At 42.0% G+C, this 23698-nt stretch overlaps 2 protein-coding genes across 3 annotated transcripts in view; one reads left to right on the top strand and one right to left on the bottom strand.

Annotated features, from left to right (window-relative positions):
• Window positions 1-5038, top strand: part of LOC310960133 (syntaxin-binding protein 4) — a gene marked incomplete at both ends in the record, with an annotated part of 51293 nt that extends 46255 nt beyond the window's left edge. Inside the window, 4 exons of the mRNA XM_083931752.1 lie at window positions 2564-2683; window positions 4104-4153; window positions 4246-4376; window positions 4980-5038. Of these exons, the coding sequence (XP_083787878.1) occupies window positions 2564-2683; window positions 4104-4153; window positions 4246-4376; window positions 4980-5038 (360 nt within the window). The remainder of the gene's footprint in view (window positions 1-2563; window positions 2684-4103; window positions 4154-4245; window positions 4377-4979) is intronic.
• Window positions 5039-7313: 2275 nt separating this feature from the next.
• rrn3 (RRN3 homolog, RNA polymerase I transcription factor) lies at window positions 7314-22844 on the bottom strand. Of its 2 annotated transcripts, none has more exons than XM_083930523.1 (17): window positions 22543-22844; window positions 22292-22344; window positions 22127-22216; window positions 21076-21205; window positions 20156-20215; window positions 19119-19182; window positions 17328-17397; window positions 15949-16047; window positions 15433-15528; window positions 14627-14750; window positions 14256-14386; window positions 11776-11906; window positions 10860-11047; window positions 10238-10346; window positions 9160-9312; window positions 8440-8527; window positions 7314-8132 (listed from the first exon to the last, which is right to left on the bottom strand). In XM_083930523.1, the coding sequence occupies exons 1-17, from the start codon at window positions 22640-22642 to the stop codon at window positions 7983-7985; spliced, it is 1836 nt and encodes a 611-aa protein (XP_083786649.1). In that variant the 5' UTR covers window positions 22643-22844; the 3' UTR covers window positions 7314-7982. The 2 variants fall into 2 exon arrangements, with proteins under 2 accessions (XP_083786649.1, XP_083786650.1); XM_083930524.1 differs by having other exon boundaries at window positions 8443-8527.
• Between the last annotated feature and the right edge of the window lie 854 nt (window positions 22845-23698).

The raw sequence follows: 23698 nt of genomic DNA, 5'->3' as shown, positions 1-23698 counted from the left end.
TTGGTTAAAAAAAAGCCTCAAAGAATGGTAATTTAGTGTTTTCAACCCTTTGAACAGAGAGCTCCATCTAGTGGACTCAGAAAATAAAGAAAAGGCTTTGTGAAGCTTCATTTGGACATCACTACTCTTATTGGTTCTTTTTCATTACTAGATAATAGCGTCTAAAAATATATGTTATTTAAAAAAAGAATAAATTCAGAATAGGATTAGATTTTATTTATATAATAGATGTTGTTTCCAGAGCAGCAACAGTCATGTTTACAACAGCAAAGTCACTTTAGAAACTCAATAATATCTCACTGGAAACAAATCATACATGTCAAAAAAAATAAATGATAGTCCTGACATCAAAATCAAGTTTATAAACACTGAAGAGCACAGACATCAGTTTGTGTCAGTCCTTTCTCCTGTCCTCAGGTACATTTCAGGGTCCGATGATGTCACTGACGTGCATATTAATTAGCCGTGTGCAGATATGAGGGGCTGCTTTGTCTCACCCAGCAGGTGTTCACAAGAATATGCCACATTATAAGATATGTGGCAAACTACACTTTATTAGGTACACCTTGCTAGTACCGGGTTGGATCCCCGTTTTCCTTCGTGGCATAGATTCAACAAGATACTGGAAACATTTGTCAGAGAGTTTGGTCCCTATTGATATGATGGCATCACGCAGTTGCTGCAGATTTGTCGGCTGCACATCCATTAAACTGCTGATACAGGTGCACCTAATAAAGTGGCCGGTGAGTGTAAGATAAACAGTTAGACTACATACGGACAGCTTTTGTTTCCGCTCATTTCTAACAATTTGCTGAATAAAACATAACAGCGGTGAATGAGACACTGCGGACAGTAACTTTAATATGTTCCTTTGTAATGCGTTAGTCCCAACACGTCATGGCAGTGTGGGACTCTGGGAAGTGTGTGCAGATGAACGTCGTTTCCAATCTCAGCGGACCTCTGCTGCTCCGATTCACAGAGGGGACGCCAAAGACCGTTCATCTGCACACACTGGCTTTAAATCAACAACCCTCTCCCCGCGGATAATGTTGTGTGGAATTTAAAAAGCATTGAGCCAAGCTTTCCCTTTCTTCTGTCCTCCATCCATCCTCCATCATGAGCTGGAGGCCCTGCAGCACCATCAGCTTTTCTCTGTGAAGCACATCAGGCCGCGTTGTCCCGCTGACTGAGTCACAGAGCTCTGCCTCGGTTTTCACCAGCAGCCTGCTTTGATGAAAAGAAGGCTTTGTATTTTGTTCCTCTGGCTCTCAGGCTTACTGCCTCACTACCTGTGGCTTTTCATCTCTGGTGGTAAATCCTCTGGCTGTACGCGGGCATACAGCCTCACATGAATCAGCTGTGAGGCAGAGCAGTATCCAGTGACAACGATGATGAGGAAATGAGAAAGAAAAGAAATAAGGACAGCAAGTGTTTGAAACCCCTTCACCCTTCTCACAAATGTGACAGCTTCTGAGTAACATGGTCTGATTAACTAGAACCTTCCTCCTACCACTTCTTCTTTATATCTTTCATCCCTTTCTTTCCATCTTTATTGTTTCTTTGTTTCCCCTTTGCCTTTCTTTGCAGACAACACCTTGTGTAAAACCAGAAGTGAATTTGTGAAATGAACTAGAACAGCAGTGTTGAAAAAGTGATGAGTCCCTTTAGAATAACCATTATAACCATTCTCAGGTAAAACCAATCACCTTCCAGATCACCAAGTTAACTGGCCTCCACCTGACACCAACTGTGGTGGTTTTGATTTTACTTCAGAATAAAATCAGCTGTTCCTTGATGATTCCACTCCTAGTAGAGCATGGTAACACAAATAATTCACCATGGTTGGAAATATGCTCTCAAAAGAGCTCCGGGATAAAGTTGTGGATAAACACAAGTTAGGATAGGGATATAAAAAGATTTCAAGAGCTTTAACCCTCCCTCTGAGGACCGCTCAGAGTATTGTCCAGAAGTGAAAGCAAATAGATCCACCCAGACCTGGCCTAGTTCGGGCCGTCCCTCAAGACTAGATGACCGAGCCAGGAAAAGATTGATCAGGGAAGCTGCCAAGAGGCCCATGGTGACCTCAAAGGAGTTACAAGTCTTAATAGCAGAGGTTGGACGATCTGTGCATGTGACAACAATTTCACAAGTGGCAAGAAAGAAGCCTCTTCTGGAAAAATGTCACAACAAGTCTCGTAAAAAAACATATTAAAGATTCTGATGCCATGTGGCAAAAGGTTATATGGTCAGTTGATATTTCGTAAGATATTTTGTGATTAACTGAAGCCTAGCACACACGTACACAGGTATTGTTGGGTCGGATCTTTTAGAAAACTCCTGCTTGTGTGGACGGGATTTCCTAGAACGGAGGAGGGGAAAAACCTGTCGACAAAAAATCTGTGGATTATTATTTACAGCAATGTCAGTTGAGGTATGCACAAGGTCAATACTCTTCTAAATCATTGACTGAGTATAATTAACTCCCTCCAAATCAAGTTCACAGTCACTGTATCTGCTGTTCCATTGTTTATTGATTGAATGTGTGTGTGTGGTGTGTGTTCAGCAGGAGGATGTGATGGAGCTCAACAAGAGGCTGACAACTATCGACTGCCAGCTGAGGAGGTCTGAGCTGAGCAGGAAACACCTGGAGATCTCCAACAAGAAGCTGCTGGGCTTTGCACAGGTACAGCTTTGATTGCATACGTTCAAATCCTTTTTTTTCTCTTTTCATTCTTATTTTATTTGTATGAGTTTTATATGTTGTTTTTTTTATGAGACTCGACCACAGTTTGCATTCTGCTTTTAAAAGATAAGTTCTATATTTTTCTTATCGTCAACACGCGCCACTCCCCTCTGTGCCTTAGAGATCCATCGTTGTCCATTAAAAAGACATCAACGAGCCACACTGTTGCACTGGATGACATGATCCTTCATTACCATGAACACACACGTCTGCTTCAAGAAATTACTTCTTTTTAAGAAATGAAACTTTATATTTGTGAGGTGTTTTTAAAGATGTAGGTCTTCAGTGGGAACCAATGGGCTTGGAGATGATGACCAAAGACAGAGTGAGACAGAGAGACGGGCTCAAACACATTTGGTATTTTCACTGGATTTGTTGACAGTGAGAAAACTATTGAATAACACCAGACATATACTTTAAAAGTAGCAGTCTGTCTGTTGTTTTGCAAAAATCATCCGCGCCCGTATCACCCTGTGCACTCAGCGCAGAGCTGTGTGAGAGATGACTTTCAGCCACAGATCCCCCCTCCTCCATTGTGCATGTTACAATATCACATGCACACATCTCAAGATAGGCATACGCTGAATGACGTTAACAATTGCTCGTGGTAGAAGTAGTGGGGGAGGGGCATGAGAGTTGTAAACATACGACATTTGACTGAGTCAACTTGATCTGCCAGACTTGCCGCCTGCAGCTTTAACATATTAAATGTGCTCATTCTTTAAATATCACTTCAGAAGACTTTATATGCTATTGTGCTATGTATTTATTTCATTTGTAAACGTATTTAGAATCACTCATAAATTATTATATACACTTTAAAGCATACAGATCTCTCAGGTGATTTGAACTCATTCAGTACTTACAGTTTTTTCTGGCCTACAATAGCACAATAAAGGTAATTCATTACTTAACAGGCCTGCTAATAGATGGAAACGGACTCCAATGACAATCAGCATATGTTCTGCCACATGTCATTGATGCAGTCTCATACATCCAAACATCCCCATGTGCTACTAGTCCCCTAAACTATCATGGAGCCGGTCTGTCCCCCAGTGGCTGAGAGACACACTGCAGCTCTCTGCAACACATGATAAACCTGGGCCCATAAATAGCACTTCAAGTTCCCAGCTAAGAGTTTCCTCTTCAAACCTCTTCACAAAACTGCTGAGCTCAACTTTCACTAATGATATGAGAGAAGTCTTAAGCTACGGGGCACTCCTAAATCAGCATGATAGGCCTGCCTCTAGCCTTAAGATGTTTTGTAAGTACGGTCCCAGACATCTCTACTGGTTCAGTGTTAATAAGAAAACAGTATTTTCAAAGAACCTCACACAACTCTTACATCGTCTCTCCTCAGAATGTCCACAAAGTGCTGACAGCACCCAGCCTGTTTGGAGGAGAAGGCGGGTAAGAGACTCTGAACATCACATTAGTCGGCCACAGCTCTGCAGTAACAGTCCCGCTGTAACCGCTCTTGTCGTGTGTGTTGTGTATATCAGGAGCAGCAGGTCATCTCCCACCACCGACAGCCCCGACACCCCGTCACCACTTCCTGATCCCGCCTTCCAACTGGCTGTGGAGGCCAAGGAGCTGGTGGAGGGAGTATGCTCCCCCACTGCTGATGACAAAGGTACTAGAAAACTACAGAAAACACCACGCTGTAGCCACATTTGATAATCAACGAATAATTTGAGACGTTTTTGTTGTTATATATATATATATATATATAATTATTCCAAGATGGATGGTGTAGCTCAGACGTCCCAACGTTTTCTGTCATGCTCCACTTTGGGAGCTAAATGAATGGTTTTGCTGTCTAAATGAATCTAGTTAACCTGATAGCATGATAGCATGATAGCATTTCAGCATTGGAGCACTTCTGTTTATTAATGGTTCCCAAATAAATCAGACCTTGAGAAAACAAGTAATACAAAAATGATTCTGAAAATGTTTTTTCCTCTGTTCTTAAGTCATGAGCACAGGAAAGGAAACAATTCAGATCAGACTTAGAAAATGGATCACCAGAAAAAAAGAAAATCTTACCTGCATCTCAGGGCTTCCGTAGTGCACCCCTGAAGCACATATTTGTATTTGTTCCTGGCTGGTTGTTCAGTTATCCTTTTTTCTATTTCTTGTTTTTCTGTGATGCAAATTTAGACGATGACATTGAATAATTGTTACTGTGCAGTATGTACCGAACGTCTTTTTCTGTCCAACTTTGATTGCCCTGCAGCATCAGCATGTGCGTTGGAGGCAGCGCCAGTCCCAGATGTCAACCGTCATCACATGTGAGCAACAAAGAGCCAAAGAGGACTGTGAGAGGACCTGGGCAGGCTGAAGAGGCTGAATGGGCTACCCCATAGTGGACTCCTTCCAATACATCTCCTCAAAATAATATCATCACTGCAATAAATTCAAATCTACAGTGACACATTGAACAACCACTGTTTTAATGCCAAAGCTTGCTCACACATCAAAATGAGTGTCTTCTTTTGAAATATTCAACGATCTTTATGGCAGTTCAGCAGTGTGTGGCACTCAGCCGTGACCCGAGGACCCTCGTCATTCGCCAGTACAGAAGTCTCTATGAGAAGTGCTCTGCCAAATAAAAAGTCTGCTGGAATTCTCTTCTGTGTTACTCTGACAGCAGGTGGTGTTGGAGGAGCTGCATGACCAAGTCCACAACACACACACTGCTGCTGTAAACCTTGTTAATACTCCTCTTTGACCACTTTTCTATCCCCCCCATCACCACTCCATGGATTGCATGTAGAGGAGGACTTGTTAGCTTGGAAGGGTCAATCCAGAGCTGGTCTGTTCCTAGTTTTCCTCTGTGTCATAATAACTCGCTGCCATCTGCCTCCATCACACACCGTCGCTCGTTAGCTCTGCCACAGGGGCTCTGGACTGTTGAGCAAAAAGTAGAAAAAACCAACAGTGTCCCTTCGTCCATCTTGGTTACTCTCCTCGTGCCCTTATTCATTAATGAAAGGCAAAGAATGAAGTATTGAGAGGAAATCGGACTCGAGCAGTGTTCGTCATCTGTGGCTTCATACCGCATGGTTCATGTTGATGGAGTGGCCGTAATGTTGCTGTAGCTCCTGCTGTGTAAACCTGTGTTTGGTAGTCGAGGAGTCTAGGCAGATATCAGTCATAGGCTACACATGGAACATTCATTTGATTTATACGGACAGCTTTTAAACATACTGACATGTCCTGTACTGTAACAAGAGTGCATCTTTGGTGTGGCCTCATATCTTTCTGTTACTGTTTTATATTAAAGGACTTACTGCTGACTGAATCTGATGCATTTATTCCAGTTTCTCACAGTACTAAAACTGTTTTACCCAGAGTGACAGTATTAGAAGTGTAACAGCCTACAGTTCCCCAGAGAAGTAACTAAAGCCTCTCAGATTACAAGACTTTACAAATCTCAGGGTTAATGTGTTACAAAGGTAATCTCAAAAAATAGCTGTGTTCATTCACTCACGTCCAGCTGGGAGGAGGCCTTGGGGAAGACCCAGGACCAGGTGGAGAGATTATATCTCCACACTGGCCTGGGACGCCTCGGGATCCCCCAGTTAGAGCTGGTTAATGTGGCCCAGGAAAGGGTAGTTTGGGGTCCCCTGCTAAAGCTGCTGCCCCCGCGACCCGACCCCGGATAAGCGGTTGAAGATGATGATGATGAGATTCACTCTTCCCTTTATAGTGTTTATTAAAAAGTGAACAATATAGGGAATGACCAAACAAGATTTCAGACACTATGCTGGAATTTCTGCTTCTTCTTTTCCTCTGGGAAAACACGACTGCATTGCATTGTACATACATCGCATGTACACTCACATTAGCTGCATTGTGGGTATTTATAGTGAACGATATTAACCAATGACAATTTGAAAACCACTACTGCAAACACACTATATAGTGCACTATTCCCGTGATAGGGAACGGTTTTGAACACAGCTTATGTGTTCTGATGAAAAGTGGGGGCAGATGTTGGAAACATTTGGGGCTCTCTCCAAACAGGAGGGTCTGGAATATGCCTCCCCAGGAACATTTCTTCTACAGTCTACAGCATTGACTTAGGCCATTTTATAATAGAATGCCTACAAATCTGGGGCTGTATTTATTATTTATCTTACCACCAAGAGTTCCTAGCTAATCGTTCGTCTTAAAACCTCTTCACAAAGCTAATGAGACCAACTTTTACTCATGACTAGTTCAAAGAGGCTAAGTCACCAATAAAGATGCCGGTGCTTTGGGGGTATGACACATGCACGGTAAAATCTGGTGGCGCACTATCATAGAAAGAGAACAGTGTAGCTCCAGTTCCACTGCACATGCGTCTTACCCCCAAAGCACCGCCATCTTTGATTGGTGTCCTTGCCTCTTTCCATAGCCTTGCTTTTACTAAAGAACTGGGAGAAGTCTTAAGAGAAAGGGCGAGGTTGACCTTGTTGCTATGGATGAAGTTAAACCTTGATTCACTGTCTTGGGTTGTGGGTCTCTGTCAGTGCCTGACCTTGCTCCTGGAGAGCTACTGCCCAGCATGTTTTAGGTTTCTACACTTTCTAATGACCTGCTCATCATCAAGCAAGATATACATTTAGCAGGAATGCAGGTATATTAAGACATACAGTATGAGAAAAAGCATGTTCTTTGCATGTAAGGCGTGCCTTGCCTTGCCTTGCCTTGCCTAATAGAAATCCAAATTACAAGTATGCGCAGGAAAATGAGTGAAGTGTGCATTCAGTGTAGACTCAAGGGGTCTTGTCTTGTCTTGGATCTCAGATAAGTTTGTGGGAGACTTGTGTCGTCTGCAATAGGAATAAATAAACAAAATATCACTGCCCACACAACTTCTCAAGCTCAGTTTAATTTGAGTTGAACCTTCTACCCTACAGAACTTACAGCCACACGCTGAGGGCCTGCAACAGTCTATGTACAGTTTATTTAAAACTTAAGATACCTCTCATAATCATCAGGAGTTTGGGTCTCTCACAGAAAGTGTTTTTGCACGTGCCGACATGGCCTTAACTGATTAATCAAAACAAAAAGTTAAAATGCTTGAATGAGAACGTGTAGCCCTAGAAATCCCCGGACACTGAACATTTCTGTATGAACATAGTTCAGTCACATCTCTTCGAGTGTGACTGCGTCATGTGTTTTTTCAGTTTGTGTTTGCATCTTTATAATCTTAACATAAACTAAACTCATAGATTAAATGTAATGTGCATTAACAGTGTCTCTGAAAGGCGATTGGGGGTGAACCCAAGCTGCTCGGACTGCGGAGGTTCGAGTCGTAGGAGCTGGGCGTCATCCCCACAATGCCCTCTGCCTGGGGTGTGTCCCCATACAGGAAGTCGTCCTCGTCCTCCCTCGAGCCCTGACAGACACAGAATGAAACAACACAACCTCAGCTTAAGTGACCGTGAGCCTGAAAATCACACTGAATATGAATCTGTGTGCATGTACAAGGAGACACAACAAGACATACATTTCTAGTTCATGTTTTCTTGTTTCGCCCCCGAAGCTACAAATACTAGGTTGTAGAGTTTGAAAGACCAGGAAGGGTCTCACAAAAAGTTACTAAGCAGGTGCATTATGGGAAGTGTCAGCTCCAGTTAAGGTGGGATTGTACATTGTGCATTTCAGCAGTTTTCCACAGTAAATACTCCTTGAACAATGCTCACCACCTGTTGTCCTGTTTTTGTGGGAAGCAGCTCTGCATCTGATAATTCCTCCCAGACCTGGTACAGTGGCTCAATCAGCTGACAAGACCTGCACACACACACACGCGTGCGCACACACGCACACAAAACAATCAAATGCTGAGTTCCCTTGTCCATACATGCTAGTTCCTCTGTTCATCACTGCATTGCGCACAACCACGAGTCCAACACCTCGGAGACCAGAGATTGTTTCCACCAGGACACTGTCATTTATGAACATTTCACAAGTTAGTGATAAAACAATCTCACCACAACATCTGGATGGAACTTTCTAATTTTCTCGTTCTTTGAGACCCTCTCTCCAGCTACAGCTACGAATGGACCTTGTGGTGAGAGTATTTTTTGTCAAGAATGAACATTCATTTCACAGATAATCCTTTAAAGATTAAGACTTTGTGATGACAATAGAGTTTTGTAATAACAAATGTATTGTAACAGTTTGCAATACATTTGTGTTTCTTTAGAGAGGTTAAGGTGAAGGCTGAATGCCTCAGCTAAAAACATTTAATCATAGCATGAACTGTAGTACCACTTTTACAGAATCCATCCACGATTCCTGACCTCTAAGAAATGTGTCATTTCAGCAGAATTTCAACACGGAGATTGCTGTAGGGAGGTAAAATTTGGCACATAAAAAAGTTTGAAAAACATTTCATTTCAGAGAATCAAGAGCCAGTGTACCTCTTTAGCAGGTAAGGGTCGAAGGGGAAGAAGCTGTCCAGAGGGTTGGTGTTGATGGTCACCCTGTCTCCCCCTGCAGAGCTGCGGACCACCGGCAGCACGTGGCGATTGTTCCTCTCTATGATGGTGTAGCAGAACACCACCTGATACTTCCTGCGACATAAACACAGCTGCTGTGAACGACCAGGGATGAAAAGTGACAACAGCATTTTTAATTATTGCCCAAAGTGCCAGGGACCGCCTGGCCTTCACTTGCAAAAGTCACTCAGAGACCACTCTTGCCCCCATTTTTGACCGACCCAGACCTAGTTCTAGTGCTGGGCTGCTGTTGGTGGTGGCGTCACTGTTGGTTCAACTTGGGAACCTTCTTCAGAACCTGTTAGGTTTTCCACAGGTTAGAGAGCCACGTCATTAGGTCACTGTATACGTCTGAGGTTTCCCCAGAAATGCGGACAACAATGGTGGACTACAACACACTTTTCTGAAAGGAACTGTTTATAATTATTGTGCTGTGAATAAACATTTAAAAAAAACTTAACTATGTTAATCTGTTACTTTCTTAATCTTTTGATTAAGCATACTAAAGAAGACATGTCTCTTTAGAAAAGTTGTTAATTTTGACAAAAAAACAACAATAAAATACAGAAATTCTAAAATCCCAACGGCTTTGAACCGGCCCTCAAAATGTCTCGGTGGAAAAGGGGTATTGGAGGGGCCTGACCCCAGTATGGGAACCACTGGACTAAACTGTTCTTTAAGTAGTTCAAACTGCAGAAGCTCCACCTCGAGCAGCTACAGAAGTAAAATGCTGCCCTAATTCATCGGTGTCAGTCTAATAACTTCTACTCTAAATATTATTAAATATATGATAATCTATCAGTCACAGAGGTCATTTTACTGAAGAACAGGTACTTTTACTTTTGTAACGCTTGTACTAAAATAGTTTTACTATGTTAGAATGTTCAGAAAAAGACAACATTTCCGGTTGTAATAAGCATTTGGTTGTTAATCTTAGTGACATTAAGCTCGGCCCGGCTCGTGACTGGAGGCAATGGCAGAGCAGAGGCAGGGTGTGTACCTGGTGATGGCAGCAAACATGTTGGTGACTGAAGGCAGGCAGACTTTGAGGGGGTTCAGCTGACACATCACCACCCGCTCCAGGTTCAGACTCTGCAGGTACTCCAGACCTGAAAAACACACAAACACACGCGCACACACAAAGACAGTTATTCTGGAAAATGTATACACTAATGGTTTGCTAAAGAATATTTAACAAATTGGTTATCACTTCATTTGTAATATTAAACGAACAAAAACACCTGAATTTCTGCCCGGTAAAGTCTAGATGACTTCGGGTATATCTTGTTTGTAATTAATCCTACTCCTGCTCTTTTAGCAGCTTGTGTTTATGCTAGATCCTATTAAAGTATTTGAAAGACGATTTCGTACACTTTATTTGTTCTGTGTGGTTAGACACAGTTTAAGAACCAACAGTGATTGTAACTAAATTAAGCTTCATGAAGCATTTTCTTTATTTCCTGAGACAGCCTAGATAGAGCTCTTGGTTTAAAGATAAAGACTCAAAGAATTGAAATGGATTATTTTTAACCCTTTGCTGAACAGAGAGCTCCACTAGTGGAAATGATGCGGTCCTGTCATGGTGGTGACATGACATGATGATACAGATCAGAGCTGTGTACCTTTCTTCATACTGCCCTCCAGCATGGCTCTGTGTCTGAAGATGAGTGTGTAGAAGACGGCCTGACAGGCGGTGTAGAAGGGCCCGTGCAGGCTGATGTCGCAGCAGGCCTGTTTACCGCTGCTGTCCTGGCTGTCAATGTAGCGATGGATCCAGGGGAGCAGCAGGTCCAGACAGGCCCGCACGGTGCTGTAGGAGAGAGGACGACGACAGAGGGGGAGAGGACACTGGGTTAGAACAACAGCAGGATGAACATGCTCACAGAGGAATAAACTGCTCACTTCGACTTTAAAGTGTAATTCCTGTAATTTTCGTGTATCAACTATTAACGGAGAAGACCGAGAGTTACTAACAGTCAGATGTGGCTAACACTGATTAGCTCGGGCAGTACGGTCAAAGGTCTTTTTTAACCACTAATACTGCTCAAAATAACAGCAAACCTCTGCAGTAGCATGAGAAGAGACCCTACACAGAAAACAAAGCACCAATGGGCTCCTTCCTTTTGGACTGACTTTGGTAATCCACTTGAATGGACTTTACTATGAGAGGAGCTGGTAAAGGGGCCAGTAGGTAAGTCTTTAAAACACTCTTTTAATAAACTCTGGGTTCACTGACTATGTTGTTGGTGCTTTGTTTTCTGTGTAGGGACTCTTCTCATGCTACTGCAGAGGTTTGCTGTTATTTTGAGCCGTATTAGTGGTTAAAAAAGACGTTTTAATGCCTTCACAGTTCTGCCCCGAGCTAATCGGTGACTCTCCGGGATTTCTCCGTTAATAGTTGTCTCGATGGCTTATATCACATAAGCCATCGAGACAACTATTAACAGAGAAGTGCAGAAAAAAAAGATCATGGGATGATTTTGCACCGGAATTACACTTTAAGCTGCCTTTAAGTTTTCTTCAGCAGAATGAACTCACAGCACAGGGATGAACTTGGCTCGGGCCAGGAAGCTCCCCAGGTATCCAGCAGCAGCCTGGCGGAGGATAGCCGGCTGAGAGGGATTCTGCAGGACCTTCCACAGGTGGTCCAGGAAAGCCTCTGCCAAAGCCTAGAGTACAGGAAATACAATACATACATGACCCCAGAAATGCCTAATCTCACAAAGAGAACACTTGTCAAAGTAGATGAAATAATTAAATAAGACCTTTGTCTTCATAAAAAGAATCAATATACTCAAGTGTACGGAAAAGGTGTCACAGGTGATCTAGCATTTGGCACTTTGACACTTGATTATGTTTAAATGTAACAATTTAGATTTTAAATGATCATGTGACTGGCTGTATTGAAAGTGAAGTTCTTTGTCGACACACAGGAAAAAACACTGACAACAATGTGACTGGCATGTAAAACCAAAAGTTGTTATTGTCAAACATCACAATCGTCGTTTCTCGATTTTGGCTACGGATTTTTCTCAAGTGAAAGCAAGTGGTTTTCTTTTTTTTTAAAGCAGTTTTTTATTCTGTAGAGGGAAAATATTTAATTTCTGTTCATTATATTTTGGCCACTTGGAAGCTCTGGCACCAAAAATGACATCTTATCTAGAGCCGATGTTATTGGCCGATATCGGCCTATCACAGACAAATTGGTATTTATTGGTATTTGGCGCAAATAATGTCAGATAGAACAGAATAGAATGACTTTAATGATCCCAGACTAGGAAATTATTTTGCTACAGCAGTAGTGGGTCAGCAAATAAAAACTTTGTACATAACATACATAGAATCCAATATAGACATAGTGTATATATACAGTGCACAGTGGGCTATAAACAATAAATAATAATAATATTTACAACAAAATATGCAAAATATACTATAACAATAATAATATATACAAAAAAAACAGTAGAGAGAGCAGAGTTCTCTGTCAGGCAGAGGTGAGAGAGTTATTATAAAAAGTGATGGATTGTGGCAGGAAAGATTTCCTGTATCTGTTGCTACGACAGCGAAGCTGAAGCAGCCTTCTGGAGAAGGTGCTCCGCTGTCTGACCAGTGTGAGTTGGAGAGGGTGGAGAGGATTATCCATGATGGATAACAGTTTTTTCAGTGTCCTCCTCTCCACCACAGATAAGTGCCGACATGAAAACTTTTTCTACAGAACATATAATGCAGAAAACAATGCCTAGGGCAATTAAGAAACGGTGTCATTACGCAGGTATTTCCATTTACACCTGACATGTCATTCATCATAAAGACTTCTCATATCGTGAAGAACACTATAGACAACACTGACACTGATGATTTCAGTTTATTATTTACTGTTATGAAATTAAACCGTCTTCTTAGATGACACACACTGAGGTGAACATTATCTGTAATAGAAAGACATGAAGCTATTTCAGCCTGTCAGGCCTCGATTGAAGAGGTCTGTGATGGTGATCCATATTCTCCTGCTCCTCTGACATTGCTACACTGAATGATGTTTCCTGCAGTGATTTAATAGACTCGATTATCGTTTTTCTCCAGATCTCCGATAAAATATCTCCTTAAAACAGAGGAAAACAGAGGAACTAAGATGTATGTAGTGTATGACCCTTTAGGGCTTCTGTATTCTTCGGAGTACCTTTGCAGTCTTATCGGTGGAAAATATGTGCATAGTCCACAAAGAAAAGGTCCTTTTCTTTTATATATTCCACCATATTGGTACCAGTATAAAAGATGTCCAGGCTCTAATATTACCATGTTACACAGTTTGTTAAGGTGAACATGTTAGAACCAGGCCCCCACCACAGTGACTTCCTGGTTGATCCAATAAGGAAGTGCCAAAAACTGCAGCTCTCCATTAAACAGGACGTTTTTACAGCACAATTAAACCTTCTAGTCTGTATGCTTAGGTCATATCTCCATGACAACACTGAGGGGAGGGTGACTTTTTTGTACCAGGCTAGTTTTTATATTATTGGAGGTTAAAGTGTATGAATAATTAGGGGCGTGGCCTCTTGAGTGACAGCTAGCTGCTGACCCTCACTTCTCCTCAGAGGTAAACGTCAGCCAGATGGACGTATCTCCCTCCCCCAACATACATGCAGTTATACAGTTATACAGTATATGGTAGGAACACAGAGCAACATTAGCATTCATTCAGAGTTGTGTTTGTTTCCATCTGAATAATGTCAGCCCACAATTCCCTCTTTTTTAGCTACATTTGGTCTCCACCAACTCCTGAATTTAATATTGGTTTCTTTAGCTGCTAAATGCTCCAATATGTTCACCAGCTAGCCAGCAACTTATCTGTCTGTCTAAGTCAAGACACCTCAGTCCAACTAATTATGTGTCTCACTGCTGAAGACCAGACTGAAGGCTAAACCCTACATCCTTCTTCTTCTCTATCATTACACACGCGCACGCACACACACACACACACACATACACGCACGCACAGTGTGGGAAGTACTGACCATTCTGAAGCTGCAGAGGTAAAAGAGTGTGTACTGGACATGACAGGAGGCATGTGTCGGCAGAATTAGTTTGTCAAACACGCTCAACAAATCTTTGTACAGATCCTTAGTCCTTTCCACATGAAGAGAGCCTGAGAGAGAGAAAACAAAGGAAAGAAGAGGATGACACACTTCACAGACACAAACACTCACTACACATAAATGCAAAAGCTTCCAAGTTCACAAAGTACATTTGACATTTTATTGGATTAAAAAAAGATGTCTGAAATTCTTTCAAACATATTTCACTCAGGCAGAGCCTCCCTAAACTCTGTTTGTTACTGGTCAGTCATCTAGGGTCCTTTTGTGTAAAAGCTGTGTTATTCAGCTACCATTGACATGGCAGACGTCCTTGATATAAGCCATCAGAACAGCCATGAGAGTGTCCAGCCTATCAGCCACTGGGTGAGCCATCCCAGCCGGTGTGGAGGGGGGATCTGCTGACATGTCCTCATCCTGATGGAGACACATAAACACAGAGACAGTCTGTGTCATTCAGAGAGGAATCAAAAGTTCAACAACTGTAACACAAATGCATCACACCCTCTCTACATTTGTGATGTCACTTTTCTCCACATTGAACATTTTCATCTGTTGTGATACATTGAAAGTAACTTCTCTCTTGCAGACCTTCATGTATTTATAATTTATTTTATCTTGCTTAGCAGTCTGCACACCCAACCGACATGCTACAATAATTCATTTAGCGTCATATAGTTTGTTCCAACCCAACTGCAGTCATTTCCAATAGTGTAGCTGCCAGATAATCTTTGCTTGATACCAGACATTTTTTCCAATTCTGACAAAATAAATACATAACAAATAAAAATAAATGGATAAATAAACAAACAAACAAACCAATACATAAGTTGATGATCGAGGAAACACGGTATATTGTAATATAATTTGTTATCGAGATATGAAATGAGTTATTTCAAGATAGAAGATTTTGCCCATATCGCCCAGCCCTACGTTAGGGAGGATTTTTCTATTCTAATTTATAAAGTACTTTTTCTGTGATGAAGCGTAAATATGATGAGCTGCTGTTAAAATGTCCTTGTCCTTACACTGAGCATTTCTTTCTAAAACTCTCCCCCATACCCAGAGGAGTCATCAAAGCACTGCTGGTTGTTGTTACCATGTCAAAAAGTCCTTCCTCAGTCCGCTCCTCCGCCTGCTGCTGTTGTACGGCGTTCTCTTCGGCCTCCTCAATGTTTGACCTGGATGCACTCACCTGAAATATACCACACACACACCGTTAGAGACAGGAGGAGGCACCATGTGGAAGAAGTCATGTATGTGACGTTACGGTCTAATGATGAAATAACATGTGAAATCAATATGGCTACTTAAATAGAACATGAAAAACACAAGATAGGCACAACAGGTAACATCTTTAATCCTGGAAAGGCTTCCTACGCGTCTTTCTGCAACCAACACAAATAACCTGAAGCTCTGTGACTACCTCACTGCAGCCAAACATGGATTCTCTATTATTATGTTATGGTGCCACCAGGTTTCCTGCCTCCAGAGAGACCACATCCACTTTCAGCAGAGTCAGTTAAATATAAAACTGTGTTTTTTCCCCCCACCTCCCTTTCTTCCCTGTAGAGCGCTTTGGATCAATTGTGTTGTTTGGAGTTCAACCACTTACGTCCAGTTTGAGCATCTTTCCGACGATCACCTCCAGCACGTCTCGTCGAATTGACGGTATGTACGTGGTCACCCTCAGGAGGTTGTGGGCGTAACACTCCTGTGGGAAGCAACACGCTTTTCATCAACAAAACACTACTGGGTTAATGATGAAAATCACAATTTACTGTTGCGATGTCAATATGAACATCTCAAACTACAAAATGGCTTCAATGATCTGACCCTCACCAGTTACAATCATCGATCACCTTACTGTGGCGAGCCATTTTCATATTGAACCACTTCTTCTGTGTTTCACTAACAGTACGATCCTCAGGTGACCCACTGGTTATTGTCCCTATTCCTGAGGTTCATCAGGTCCCTTAAGTCTGCTGACGCTGTTAAAATAATCGATTTTCCTTTTTTCAACAGGACACAAGACGCCGGACGCAGAGCCTTATATGATATTATTGGAGCTTTACTTATGCTAATTTACAATTCTTGCGTGCTCATGTACACACGGGTGACATTCACCATGTTTACCTGGGTCATTTACAGTTTTTACAGAAAGATAAGAGAGGAATACGAAAATGTTCTTGCATTTGACGACACACAATATTTTGTAATACACAGTACATAATGAGCATCGGGTCTGAGCCGCAAAACATTTCTCCATAAATGAAAAGGATGTTTTTGTAGAAAGACAAGTGACCACGTTGCTATTTCTCCACACTTCCACAGCTTGTCTGAGCGCTCTGATTATTGCAACCAAAACTAATCACATACAGTTCAATTCCATTTTTATTTAAAGTGTTATATCATAGCAAAAGTTATCTCAGGACACTTTCCATATAGAGGAGGTCTAGACCATTCTGATGATTTATTTATGATTTACAGAGACCCAACATTTCCACTCACACTGTCTAATAATGGCTGAACATCTTAAAAGCCTTGCCAATGTGTTTTTGCGTCCAGCCCAAGCTGTATCATCTGAACCTAAAAACAATGTAGAGAGAACACAGAACAGGCGTCTGCTCGTTGTCTACAGCGAGTGGTCTCCCCCTCTCCTCTTACCAGCATGGCAACCACTTTTAAAAGTTAGTGTTGGAGCCCTGTAATGTTACAGGTCATGTTACATTCGCTCTGAAATTGTCTCTGGATTGGAATTTTTCAACACGAGAGAAAGTGGTGCATTAAGCCTAGCGTAAGCACAAGGGATGGGAACTGAAACCCGGTATTAAACGGGCCGCAGCCCTAAATTATTAAAGGCCGTAGTATTGATAAGCTCTGACCGTGGAGACGAGGTGAAGTGAAGAGAACTCCAGGTAACAAGTTGATGGTAGTGAGTGTGTGGTTATTATTGTCCTGTATAAAGTGAAGCATCATTTTGTTGTCTCTTACCAGTGTCCTGGAGGATTTCTGTACAAAGGGGAAGTTCTCCTGCACAATAGGCATCAGAAAGCGACTTGTACTGAAAGAAGAGGACAAATCATTAAAATACAGAACATTAAAGTTTCGGGCAGTTTATGCATAATAACGCATGCCTGTACTGTATTTATAAATACAGTACAGGCACCGTGTTTTCAAAAACAGTAATCCATACAAGCAGTTAAATGTAAGTGAAGTTAAATCTGGCTTGAACCCTGTTAAGTTGCATACACACAAGGGCAGAGCTACTACACATTCTAATGTGTCCCTGTGGTGTAGTTGAAACAACCTCTTTGTTTGTAATGTTTGATACCGACACACTATGACTGTGTTCACTGACCACTTAATCATGCAGGATCACCCATGAATCCTCCTACAATGTTAAATAAAGGGAGGTTTCAAGTGTCCTTTTAGGGCGCACTCACACTGTCCATCCGTACCGTGCCCCAGGACGTTTCACGGCTAAAGTCTAGTTCGTTTGACCAGTGTGAGTGCTTGGGGGTGGGCTTTTGTAAAGCACGTTTGCACATGTACTAGCACAAGCATGCACACGTGTACGAGCACGAGGCCTACGGCGGTTCTGATGTCATTTTATGTGCGCCTGTTCGGATATAGAAAAAAGAAGGACGGATCATGCGTGGACATTTAAAACAATGGCGGCGAAAGGTTCACGTTGGTGTGATGCGGAGGTGGAGTGTTTACTGTAGATTTGGTCGATGAAAATATTCAAAATCAGTCGACAAGACGCACAAAAACTCTGAGGTCTATGGAAAGATTTGTAAACAAAGCGACGCATCGCGATGACGTCAATCAATGCGTGTGATGTGTTACGGCGTGATGACGTATAGGCAGCAAGAAGCATTCGCCGAGGCCCAGGTAGTGTGAGTACAAACGAGCCTGGAGGGGGGGGGGGCAAGTACCCTAAAGCCCAGGGCACGGTACGGACGGACAGTGTGCGTGTGCCCTTAGTGCCACCCAGGGCATAGTCTGAGTAGTGAATCAACGGTGGCCAGACCCAATGTTTTACGAAGCTTCATATTGTATGTGATCGGGTTTAAACCAGATGTAACTTGACTGTGACACTGTAAACAGACTCTGCATATGAAAGCAGAATCTGCAGGGAACAGGACAAGATCTGGGTAGCAAATGCGGTCTGGTTTTCGTTTGTAGCCAGAGAAGTAATGACCAATCAGGTTTGAGCAGACTTTGGTTACGTGCAGGTAAACAAACAGTCCTTGTGGAGAGCGAAAGAGGCGGAACGCATTGGCCGAAACGCAACGACTCAACCCATCTACTATCTCCTGATGACTATTTAGCTTTTCATTTATCTGCATTCATATGCACATATCTTTTTATAGAGACACCATGTCTCAACTCCAGCTCCATTCTTGCATCTCAAGTTGCTAATGGGACTGTAAACAATGACTACCACTTGGAAGAGCAAGTCTTGGCCCGTATTTCCGCTGGCTACACCGGAAAGCCCGAAATATTACAGGTTCTAAGACTGAACTTCACTTAACTTTATCGGGAGGTGTACATGCAAGTATACCATTTATAATACAATGTGTTACATTTATCAAATGAATATGGTGAAATAAATGTAGTGATCAGTAATCTGGTTTGTTTAAGAAAACCATTTGTTATTTGAAATTCAGATCTGGTTCGTTTCAGTTTCAGCACTTGCAAAAGTATAAAGCCAAATCTTTACAACGAAGACAAGAAGACAAAAAGACAAAAAAGGCGTCATAATAATAAGTGACTTACGAGGGAACGTATCTGGTGATGAGCTGCAACGCCTGGTGACACTGATCAAAGTTTCTGGGAAGGTCTTAACAAAAGAGCAGTGTGGAGAGTTTGGATTTAACATTCACAATTCAGTCATAGGATTAAAGTCATTCTCTAATGCTCACATCACATTCTCACTGCCCTTCCCTTTGAACCTCCCTAGAATTCAGCAAGCAGCAAAATGCAACTTGCACACTAAGGTCAGATATAAAACACATCCTCCTGAATCATAGAAGATGTGTGGTGTTTGAAATAGGGTGGCACAGGCAGCTGACCTGAAAAAGATGGAGACTTCGAGTGGACAAGTAAAAGGTTAAAGTTCTGCTGCCCCTGTTAATTTGCCTTTAGTCCTGACAATAAAGGTGAGCCAGTCAACATGAGCAAAGCTGTGTGAACCATTTCCCTTGAGAAAGTTTCCGCCTTCGACATGCAGTCGGAGATCTTGCGGGAGATGGAGACCTCTGACCCTGACAGCAGTGGCGCCTCCTCTGGCGAGGATCAGGGCCTATACATGCTGCTCTACCGGTCCCTGCTGAAGATGGTCCCTGGGGCAGCGGGGTCTGCCTGCAGTGCCCTTTTCTACACTGTACTGTAGTGAGAACATAAACAAATGTCACATAGATGACTCAGTTACGGAATAAGTGACATGTTCTGTTCGCCTGACCGTCTTTTGATCTCCTTTGCCCCCGTTTCAGCCCTACAGGCTGCTTGGCACTGCCGCACCTACACACCCAGAAAGAATCTATGGAAAAAGGGCGCTTATTTTCCACTCATTATTTCCATTCATTATTCTATGAGCTATAAGTATTTAAACCCAGCGTGACTTAACTACATAGGCTAACATTATTGCATATTGGACATACAGGATTATAGGCTAGACAATTTCATACAAGACTATACCGTGTGCCCCGGTGAAATGTCAGGAAAGTATGGAAAAATGGATACACCCAAGCCCAGTTTGAAACCCAAATGTAATGTATTAAAAGTTCACTTGAAATAAAAGGGAGGACACCTACTTTCCTCTTCATCATCTGAATCTGAGATATAAACTCCTCCTTCACAGATGGTCACTCTCTCTGGAAACAAAACACACACATTATTTGTTAGGGGAACACAGATACACAGTCACTCTTTACACACACACTTTTAGTACCAGCCGTTTAGACTATTGTAATTCCATATTTACTGGATTACCACAGGAGTCCATAAAGAAAAATACAGCTAATTAAGAAGCTGAGTTTAACCAAGTTGAACTAAACCAAGGAAACGTAACTGCTTAAGACACTGTCCCAGCTACTTATTCATAAGGCTTTAGGATCTTGCTCCTCCATATATTAGAGACTTTCTTTCATTTTATGATCATGCCAGATCACTAAGATCCTCCATTACTTTTCTTTTAAATGTTCCTTATGCTTACTGTTTTTATTCCCCTAATCTGAAGAATCCACTGCCTGTGGATATGAGAATGGCAAGATCTCTGTTTTTTTTGTTTTTAAAAAAAAAAGGATATTGAAGACCTTTTTATCTCTTTGTATTTGAAGTGATGTTTTGGGTTGATTAAGTTTGAATCATTCTTTTTTCAATATTATTTTTGCTCCCGGTGTTTGCTTCTTTATGCTGTTGCATTATTTGGTTAATTGTTTTTTTTCCCTGTGTTGCTCTGTGCAGCACTTTGGGCTGCCTGTTTCCATGAAAGGTGCTATATAAATAAAGTTGAGTTCAGTCAAATACATTACATGGTGACTGTTCACCCTTTGCCTTTAGATATAAACTCATACTGAACTGAAGACGTAAAATGCAGACAGTCAGGAAACAGACTAGTGATGTTGATAATAACCAAAAACACTCAACTACGTTGACACCGCTGTGAGAGCTTAACTTCCTTATTTAAGCGTATACACTTTGGATTATTTTACCACCAGTCAAGGGAACATACTGGGAGTGAAGTGGGAGACCACCATCTTGAGACAAGCACACAAGTAGACAGTCTGTGCTGATACCAGGTTACCAAGGAAGGCCATGTACTCCTCAACCACAGCCTGGCTCCGGCCCACCCAGGGAAGCCTCTAGAAAAACACACACCAGAGGACAATATTAGCCATCAAGGTTTGCAAACATTTTGGGAGGGCAGAAGTCCCCTACCAATATTTTAATGTTTGCATTATCCTTGGAAAGAAATCATATTAGATAGATATTAAACTGCCCTTCCGAGGCTTTGTAAATGGACTTGTATATAGCGCCTTTCTAGTCTTCTGACTACTTAAGGCGCTTTCACACTACTTGTCACATTCACCCATATGGCAGTGGACATCTACATACCATTTAATCACACCACATTTTCACACCCATGTGCAGCACTGGGAGCAATTTGGGGTTCAGTATCTTGCCCAAGGACATTTTGACATGCGGACCGGGGGAGCGAACTGCCAATCTCTCGAATGGAGGACAACCCATTCTGTCACTGAGCCACATTGTGAACTATTTCCTTTGAGAAAGACAAGACCTAGCATGCTAGCATTTGATTGGATGAAAGAGAGAGGGCGATCCGGGGGCTCACGTCACTCGCAAATACTTACTGCAAGAATGAAGAAGAACGAATGCGCCAAAAGTTTTTACCATGAACAGAAATCTTGCTGAAACACATACGAGCTAGAGTCCATGGGGTTATGGATACATTTATCATAAATGTGAACAATTGCCACGTGCACATTTTTAAGAGGTTACTTTCTCAAATAAAAGTTACAAAGAGGAGGGAAGACTAAAAGAAGAAAATGAGAAAAGTTGATCTAGAGGAAAACAGATATTTGAGAGCCAGACAGAATAGATGAGAGCTTTACCGATTATATTCCATTGTGGTTTTATAGCTTGAATGGTCACTTGTGTTTTCCTTTCCATGCATAAAGCAGCAGTAGCAGTTGAATATGATGATGGGCTACAGTGAGCACTCTTCAGGCTTTCACACTCCGTCTCTGTCTTTGCATACTCACCAAGATTGTATAAATGAGCTGCTCATGGTCCTTGGTTAGCTGGGTCACACAACTCCGAAACTCTTGCAGCCAGTTGACGATCTGAGCATCCTTCCAAAGGAGAGAGAGATGACTGTCATTACACCGACCCCAGATCACCTCAAACACACTGTTGCTTTACTGTACCTTTATCTCAGGGTCGGCCAGCTGATGTTTCAGGAGTTCATAGTCACTCGAGTCTCCCTTCAAACAAGAAGAGAAACAGCAAATCATACACGGAAAGCTGCCAACAAGTCCACGTCCCCCTGGTTACTACAGCAACAATGAGCTCACATTCAGTATTACTATTATCATACGAGCAGCACTTAAATAGTCTCCGTTTATCACTCTTTAGGGATATTACGTTAGTGGAGACAAGTGGACTGACATGTCACTACTCGCCTGTTTATGTTTAGCTAAAGTTTCCTCCACATTGCCTCCAAATCTGACCGTCTTGACAGGAGGAGAGTTGAAGAAGTCCCGGCCGTCTATCTCCATGTTAAAGAGTCACGTTAGCTGTCTTTACTCTAAAAGACCCGGCTGGAGAGGAAAAGACGAACTGGTTTCATTTTTACTCGATGTGGTCATTAACAGTCGACTTTTAACGGACAATGTGTGTTGGTTTTTTTAAAGATATTAACGTGTATTCAGAATAACTGCCCGTAGACTGTATACAAAAAGGTAGATACACAAGCGCATGTGTTCATCAGAGGAAGAGAACTGCTTGTTTACGGAAGTGAATACGGGACACCGGTGCCGCATTCAAAGTCTTCCTACAAGCGCGATTCAGGTTCCGGTTGGCCTTTGGCAGTTCGTTTGTGTGAGCGGTGGTTTCTCTGCTTCAGGGAACAACACGATGATATATGGAAGTTTGTTGTTTGTCTGTTGTTGTTTTTTACGGAATCCCCAAAGGGTTTCCTCCGTTTTCCCGTTATAACAACACAGTTCTCCTACTTTTCCCAGTGATAACGAGATTAATATTTGATAAACAATGAATGAACCGCCAATAGGCCCGAGACTTCCATCACAGGTGACATGTCATGCCTCATAAAGACTTCTCATATCTTGAAGAACACTATGGACAGCATTGACAGATGAATTAAGTGTTATGAAATTAAACTTTGATCTGTATATTTATGTGCACATTGTAAAACTCCTTCTTTTACTGGTATTTCCGTTGTTTTAATACAAACCGGATTCCAAAAAAGTTGGGACACTACACAAATTGTGAATAAAAACTGAATGCAATGATGTGGAGATGGCAAATGTCAATATTTTATTCAGAATAGAACGTAGATGACAGATCAAAAGTTTAATCCGAGTAAATGTATCATTTTAAAGGAAAAATATGTTGATTCAAAATTTCAAGGTGTCAACAAATCCCAAAAAAGTTGGGACAAGTAGCAATAAGAGGCTGGAAAAAGTCAATTTGAGCATAACGAAGAGCTGGAAGACCAATTAACACCAATTAGGTCAATTGGCAACATGATTGGGTATAAAAAGAGCTTCTCAGAGTGGCAGTGTCTCTCAGAAGCCAAGATGGGTAGAGGATCA

This window comes from Echiichthys vipera (genome assembly GCF_963691815.1).
Source record: "Echiichthys vipera genome assembly, chromosome: 17".
Taxonomy (NCBI): Eukaryota; Metazoa; Chordata; class Actinopteri; order Perciformes; family Trachinidae; genus Echiichthys; species Echiichthys vipera.
Note: the sequence above shows the minus strand (reverse complement) of the source record. Positions and strands in the feature narration are given on the sequence as shown.